General features: G+C 39.8%; 1 protein-coding gene across 1 annotated transcript in view; it reads right to left on the bottom strand.

Annotated features, from left to right (window-relative positions):
* The window catches only part of PIEZO2 (piezo-type mechanosensitive ion channel component 2), a 270,740-nt gene that overhangs the window by 16,785 nt on the left and 245,889 nt on the right, over positions 1 to 8,066 (bottom strand). The window contains exons 39-43 of the mRNA XM_009318585.1: positions 6,225 to 6,392; positions 3,718 to 4,110; positions 2,098 to 2,356; positions 1,403 to 1,585; positions 718 to 970 (exon numbers count right to left, since the gene is read on the bottom strand). Coding sequence (XP_009316860.1) covers positions 718 to 970; positions 1,403 to 1,585; positions 2,098 to 2,356; positions 3,718 to 4,110; positions 6,225 to 6,392 — 1,256 coding nt within the window. The remainder of the gene's footprint in view (positions 1 to 717; positions 971 to 1,402; positions 1,586 to 2,097; positions 2,357 to 3,717; positions 4,111 to 6,224; positions 6,393 to 8,066) is intronic.

Below are 8,066 nucleotides of genomic sequence, written 5' to 3'. Positions count from 1 at the left end.
AAGCTAATTCAAAATCAAAGTTTAAATACAAAAACTAGAAAGTAATAAATCTCGAGACTTCCACCCCATATATGCGTCCTACATTTGAAAGAAGCTTTGAAATGAATTCTTATGCTTTTTTCCCAGTATGATAAAATCTTGATAGCATCCAGTAAATGTTTAATCACTGGCAGATCAAAACTTGATGAATAACTATAAAAAGAGAAGACTAGCAATAAAGGCAAGTATTTGATTGATCTGACTCAGTCATCTCAATCGGTAATATATACATTCAGGATAGAGTAAGCCCATCCTTTTTACAAGATGGGATAGGTAATCTGTTTCAATATACCTAATCAAAACTTTTTCTCACTTGAAGTGTCATCAAATGTAGATATGAAAAATACATGTGCTTTGCATTCCCTCTAGGTGGAGATTATGCTGAACCAGAAATTCTGGATCTGGGCCACACTGAGCATTCCTTTCCCAGCTTTTGGATAATGTCAATTTAAAAACATAGTGAATCACAAAGTATGGCTCTCCATTTGAACTTTAAGAAGGCTTGGAGTGTGTTCAAACATGAAGATACTTTGGTTCATATCCTATTTCCTCACTGAGGAGCAGCAGCATTCAGTAGCCTCTGGGATCTCCACAGCAACCGGCACAAGGTTTCAGAAGGATGATCCTATCGGAAATGAATGTTTGCTCTTCAAATACCAGAAATGCCATGACATTTACCTCTCTTAGATCTGTGTGAGGAGAAGCTGGACCTGTGTGAAAGCTGTGATACGCTGCTAGAGCTCTTCCTCCTGATGGCGGTCTGCTGCTCAGGGAAGTGGACATGGATGGACTCCACCGATGCCGCAAGATTGACAGATTTCAAAGAGGCAGAAGAATCTCTCCTGCCTCCTGTCAGAGAGAGCTCATCATCAGTATCCTCTTTATTACTGGAGCTGTCCCCTTTCTCATCTTCATCCCATAATCCATGGCACTAGTGGAAAAAGAAGAAGAGAGCATTTTTCAACATTGTATTTCTGTCACAGTATTTATCACAGGCATTGTTAAGCTCAGTCATGTGTTCACAAGGGGGAAGACAAATTCATTGTTTTGGGATATCACAGAATCATAGAATCACTTAGGTTGGAAAAGATCTTTAAGATCATCAAGTCCAACTGTAAACCTAGCACTGCCAAGTCCACCACTAAACCATGTCCCTAAGTGCCACATCTACATGTCTTTTAAATACCTCCAGGGATGGTGACTCAACCACTTCCCTGGGCAGCCTGGTCCAATGCTTGGCAACCCTTTTAGTGAAGAAATTTTTCCTAATATCCAAATAAGTGACTTCCCTATATCACGAGTGACTAAAAAATTAAAACTAAAAACTAAATATAAAATAAGAAACTACGTGAACTGAGATTACCTTTAAAATGGATCTGTGGAAGAATAAAGCAAGGAGCTGAACAAGATCATAGTGCACGTAACCCTCTTTCTTCTCAATGCCAATAATATTGGGTGGATGGTAAGGTTTATCTTTTGTGTAATCCACATATTTATTCCAAGGAAAGAAGCCAAACTGGAAGAAGTATTTGATGACAATGGCCACCTGTTCAGAAACACAACACACTTGGGATGTTTTATAAGCATGGCAGATATAATAGCCTGGTGACATTAAGAGGGGAGAAATATGACTACTTTGTCAGTTTTATGAGAAGATAAATAAGTATATTCATGCTACAGAGGAACAACAGTTCACATTTCCTCAGTAATAAAGTCAATCAACATTTGCCAACAGATGATGCTCAGTGGTACCTGAGATGCCACAAGCAATGTATACTGTCTCTTGATTACCAATTATATAGTAGCTGTTTGCAAATGGTCTGTTCTTGTTATAACTGCTTTACATGCCAGGAAGGATATTGCTCATTGCAATGAAGAAAAACACATACAAGACCTTTTCATACCACAGAAATTGCTGAGGACTTCAGCAAATATTTATATTAATATGAAGGGCCAAAGGCCCCTGATCCTAGAGATCAAAACCAGAAAACAGACCATGCAAAGCTTACAACTTAACTTTTCTGTGTTAGACATGGGGTTGCAAAAACAGCAGCATACCTCAGTGTAGACAATGGCTGTCATCCAGAAACGTTTGCTTGGCCGAGGAACAGACAGCATGGCCCAAAGGAATATAAGGATGGGAAGCACCAGGGTTATCATGGAGGCAGAGATCATGTGGTTAAGGATGATCACAAAATAGCACACCATTTCTGACCGGGCCACCAGCGTATTGTACAGGGCATAAATAAGAAGCAAGACTCGAGGCTGACCCACATAGAACTTCTCTGACTCCTCCAGCTCGTCATCATGAAACATCCTGTGAGGAGCAGAGCACCGTAAATGAAATGAAAATTAATTTCACAAGAGATGCTTTTTAAATTGCTACTATTTTTCCTTTTGAAAAAGTATAAAATTCTGCTGCTGAGTTCAATGGAAAAAAAAACCAGATAGGATTTGGTATTATAATCAAAGAGCCTGATTCTAAGCTCAGAAAAAAAGAATTTCAGGCAAAATAACTAGAAGCACTGTTCTGCTGTTTTTTAATTTACCCAGAGAGTTGGTCTGGCCCAAGAACTTCTACAAGCACTGCTTTCCTACAGTTGCCCAACCAACATATCTCATGTAAATCACACCATGTTGGTGTGGCCCTGTCTGGATTCATATCTGATTTATCAATACAGATGGGAATTTGGAGAAACTCCAGAGGGCCATCAGGAGACGTACGTTATGAATAGTCCTGTGACATAAGATCAGAACATAATAAATGCCCTTGAGCATTAGATGTGTCCAATCTTCTCCCCTTTACCTAACTCAAATAAATACAAAAGGCAGCAAGAAATCATTATATGACTTTCACATATGTTCACAATTCTCTTTGCTTTTCATAAAGAGTGCCCTGGCCCGAGAAGAGATCTCACTGAAAAGCAAAAAGGACTATGGAAAACAGGAAAAAAAGACACTGCATCTACCAAGTCAGATCTACACAGCCTCTCTCTCTCCAGATGCAGTCAGGCTGAAAGGCATTTCTATGTTTTAAGATTTTGTCCATGCATTCCGGGAAGCTCTCCCCTAGCTGAGTCAGGCCGGGAAGCAGAGGAAGAAGAGCAGCGGTACCATCCCCACCTCAATGCTGTTTGTGCTACTGAGCACAGCGTCTGAGGGGCAAAGAGGGGAGCATCCTACCCCTTATGAAAGTACTTAGCAAGGTGTTCTCTCTACATAGCCCTCAGCTTCTACTGGCTTAAACAAAAACTCTGCCAAAGGTCCGTTTCCCTTATAGTAATCCAAAATATTTAAAACAGAAACGTTTTCCCAGATAGCCCTGGAGGAAACTTATTTGAAATCACAGCTGCCTGGAGAAGAGAAGCCCTCTCCACAAGGAATATTTAGAAAAGCCCTTGACCCCATGACAATTGCAGCACAGAAATCTGACGCTAATTGGAACAATTAGCTATGGTATCTGGGGAGAAAGCAGAGATTCTTTCCAACATGAATTTGAATAATTTTAGAAATCTGTAATTAGAACAACTGCACAGGAAATGAGCTTCTTCCCTTAAATCAAACTTAGCGCAAGGTCTGTATCAGAAACTGTAGTCTAGTTCTGAGGCAAAAAAACCAAAGTAATGACAAAACTTCACAGACTGGGACCAACAATTTTTCCCTGACAAAGGTCCTTACTTGTTCAGAAGCAGCTCACTAGCCGTTAGCTCGTGCGTCAATGGAGGGAGAATCGTATCATTTAGTTTGTCCGTCCGACTGTCATCTGGGCTCACCATCATGAGGCTCTTACCAGCTGAGTCATCTGGGGAGCCAAAGGGAAGGTGCTCTAAGCTGACAGCTTTGCTATAGGAAGGTGGAGCTTCTGCATTGCTATCCACAGTGGAGTACAATGGCACATCGGTATCAGGAGTATACACAGCTCCTTCTGAACCCAGGCTATAATCTTCCACCTCCTCTTCCTCTGGCCTTGATGCAGAATGACCTCCTTCCTCTTCATGCTCCCCTTCTACCTCCTCAATGGTTTCTGTCGTCCCCTGACGAGAATAGAGCATGGTGACCTGTGTAGGTTCACTGTTGGGGATGGACGAAGAGAGAGAGTTGAGGCTTACAAGGCTCACCACCAAGCAAAGTTTGTTAATTGTACCTTTATGCAGACAGCTCAGCAACCCCATTGCATTCCCAGGCCTTCAAAGTTCATATAATCTGGTAGAAAATATATTATCATGATCTCCTCTTACACAGATGGACCATCTGGGTCCATCTGCCCTCCGAATGATGTCCCAGTGAACTCACAATGATTCACTATCTTTTCACACCAGCAAAGGTCATATTAATATCATCATCAAGAGAAACTACACCAACTTTCTGAAAGTAGTTCAAACACTTTCTGACCAGAATCAGGACTTGCTATTACATCTATTTAAAGCATGCTCCATGGTGAATGATAGGCAGCCATGGGGTTCCTTCCAAACACGGTGCTTTTAACAACCGCCGTAGAGGTGCTGTATACAACTGGAACATGAGCTGAACACGCACATCAACTCTGATTCCAAATAAAAGAACAAGTACATTGCTAACATGGAGAAATACAATCCAGATTACGAAACTGTTCCAGTAACAGGGTATCTTGCTTACCTTTAGATTGCCCTATGTTCTTCAATACAGTCTTCAGTTTTACCTTACCTGCCTGCTTTTCTTCTGTATGCAACTATTTTCTTTCTCAACTGTTCTCTGTTCAGTTCTCTGCTTGTTCACCTTGTTTATTCTCAGCTTTGCTTGTCCATAATCACTTTCTCTCTTAATGCTCTGTGCTCTGCAACAGTCTCAGCTGATGTAAATTCATGCAGCTTGATGACTCCAGATGGGAATCTGGACACCGTAATTTAAAAAATATTTTCTTGGCTTTGCTTTCACCCTTTTCATCCCTCACAAGTATTTTCTCACCTCTCCCCTCGAACATCACTCTTTCTCTTTTAGTCTCCATTCCAGTCTTTCTCCATAGGTTAGACAATAGGCATCAACTGAGTGTCTTTTGTTGGCTGCATATTCTTGTATCTCAACAGAGACAAAACCAGATTTCACACAGCTTCTATGAAATGAATGGGGCCATGTTTTTGCCTAAAGTATAACCTTTTAAAGAAAACTGGCACTGGCAAAGCCAGCTGGCACTACCATCTCCTGCTAAAATTAAAAATTAAGTTCCATCTCTTTCTCTTTTACACTGCTTCCAAACTTACTGTGGCTATGTTAGATCACTTTAATTCTAGCAGACTTTTAATTAAAACGCGTAACACTATTATTAGGATGTGTCTTTTGATGATTCACGGTAGCACTCATCCTGGTTAAAATGTACAAAACCATAAAATCCCATCATTTCAAAACTGATCAACACCAAAAATCTGTAAAACACTTTAAATGCTGAAAAAGAATTATCTAATATGCCATACAATTTCATATTTATAATATTTATAATACTAGCTGAAACACTGTTTCCCAACGGCATACAAACCCCTGTTTTTTACCTGCTAAGAAGTGGGTGAATGGCTCTGAACAGTTCTTTCTTGCACTGGATATTAATATTATTCACTATCTTTTCATAGCTATTTTTCCTTTCTTAATTCCAACACCTCACAGACTGTAAATCAATGGTAAAGTAATCAAAACATATTTAGCAATCTTTCCTATATGGAGAAAACTAAAAATTGAAAGAGCAGGGCCAGTGTTTGCCTATCTTAGTTTCTAAAACTAGACATCTAAGTCCATATTTAGGATAACTGATTAGCTGAGAAACTTCACTTCCAGCTTCCAATTTTAATAAGAACAACCATCAGCTCAGTAACTCTGAAATCAGACTCTTTTTTAGCTGAATAAATACAGACTTTAGCCTGGTTTTAGACAGCCAGTGTAATGTAATGGAACAACTTTTAAAAATATATGAATTAAGGATGAAAAACAAAGCAACAACAAAAAAAAACAGAATAAGAAGTGAAACAGCAAATGAGTCCTAGATTATGACCCTGACTTTGAACCTCAGAATCGTGCCACAACACAGAAGGGAGTAAAGCTTCCATTAACCATGCAAACCACTCTGTACACCACATATCTGCAAACGCAAATTTATGTACACTGCAGTAAGTATAATGGTATGGGTAAATGAGTGAACAAAGCATGCATGAGTTAAGCACCTTGACACTATACTGCCACTGTCAGCTGATGAGGAGGACATATCCATGCTCTGCATTTTACGAAGCCTAGGTCGAGCGCGCTCACTTGTTTTAGGAACAGTGTCTGGTCCATCTAAATCATCAAGGGTTGACTGCCTTGAGAACAGCATGGTTGCTTCAGTGTAGCAGCTAGCAGCGCAAACAGTTATAAAGACAGAGTTAAATACAAATGATATTACTATACACATGGTTCAGTAAACAAATATGCTCGCCATGCAGCAAAACACTGACACAGAGAAAAAAGGTTCAGAGAGAAGATAAGGATTTTTTCAGAGTCACCATGTAAACACACTTCTACACACAGATTGCTCATGGTCATATTCATATAGGGGCTACAGAAGGCTAACAACCGTCTATTCACTGTTCAAAGAGCTATGAAACCAACACAATGCTCCACATGCTTTCCAGGGGCACCAACTTACATATGTGAGGAGGTTTTATTTTCTTTGTTTCCCCATGAAATTTCCAAATGCCACAAAAATGTTTTGGGAAGAGACCTCCTCTGTACAAATTCTATTTTATTAATGATATACTGCGCTGAACCTTTTTACACAGGTACAAGCCAATTTCCTACAAGAGCCCTTAAAACTGAATAAGCTCATATTCCACAAATAGAAAAATAGCTGTCAGACATTGGCTAATCCTCTTTCCGAACCAAAGAGCCAAATCGGATATGTTACTTAGCCAGTAGATGCATGCCAAATATAACCTGCTCTGCATGGGATGGCTTTTATTTTGATATTTAGTAGTAAGCCGTGATGATTCTTTCCAGAAGATTTCATTTATTTCAATCACAGCTTAAAAACTATTTCAAAATTGGCAACATGCACATCTTGAAAGAAAGAACAGATATAATAAACCCTTATCTCCTTTCACTTATCAAATACAACAGGACATCAGAGACATACACCATACATTGAGCATTTATGTGTTACTGGAGAAAAGAAGAACTGGATGAGTTATGAGAAAGAAAGTACATAATTAAATACAAGCATATAACATAGCAACAGGAAAGAAGCAAATACATTAATGACATATGGTAGGTAAAAGAATTATTTCTCCTGTAAAAATCTTTGAAAAACACAGATGTCTATGAAATAAGTTGAGGGACCTGGTGTTTTAACACATGCAGTGATCTGCCTGAGTCTCTCAGATAGAATGAGAGAAGAAAGGACCCCAAAACGCAGGATCTACACTCTACTTTTCTTCTTTTGAGTCCATCTGTCCATTTGAGTTACACCTGAGCAGCGGCAGCAGGGGATTTGCTTCCTTGGCAAGCATTATGTTTGTCCAGGGGCACAGCGGATTGGGAAAGAGGTCAGAAGGGAAGTACAATGGCATTTTCCGTGTTACTTTGGACTTGCTAGCTTGAAGTGAGGAAAAAAATCTGCTGGCATGACGTGACAGTTTGCAACTATTGCCTTAAGGAAAATGGGGAGGAAAACAGCAAAATACTTGGAGTGAAGAAGCAGTTATTCTTAGGCCTACACTCACTGATGGTCTTTTTTGACAAAATGGGCTGAAACTAAAAGCATACTTTGGTCTTTGAATAGAAGAAAAGTACCACCAAGATACCAAAGGTATTATGAAATACTTTCCTTAAAAACAGTATTAATGGCAGGGGCACCTCTGTCCTGCCAGTTCATTTAGCCAAGACCCTTTACAAGCCACTTCATTATTTCTGTGTGCATGCAAAGGCACACAAGCATCCTCCAGACAAAACCTGGAGGGCTGTCTGCATGGCGCAGGGTTTTGATGAAGCAGCAAATGCTGCTTCCTATAGGAACAGGAGAGCCACCCTAG

The sequence above is a fragment of the Pygoscelis adeliae genome, unplaced genomic scaffold (genome assembly GCF_000699105.1).
Source record: "Pygoscelis adeliae isolate BGI_AS28 unplaced genomic scaffold, ASM69910v1 Scaffold42, whole genome shotgun sequence".
Classification (NCBI taxonomy): Eukaryota; Metazoa; Chordata; class Aves; order Sphenisciformes; family Spheniscidae; genus Pygoscelis; species Pygoscelis adeliae.
This window is presented reverse-complemented; position numbering and strand designations above follow the sequence as displayed.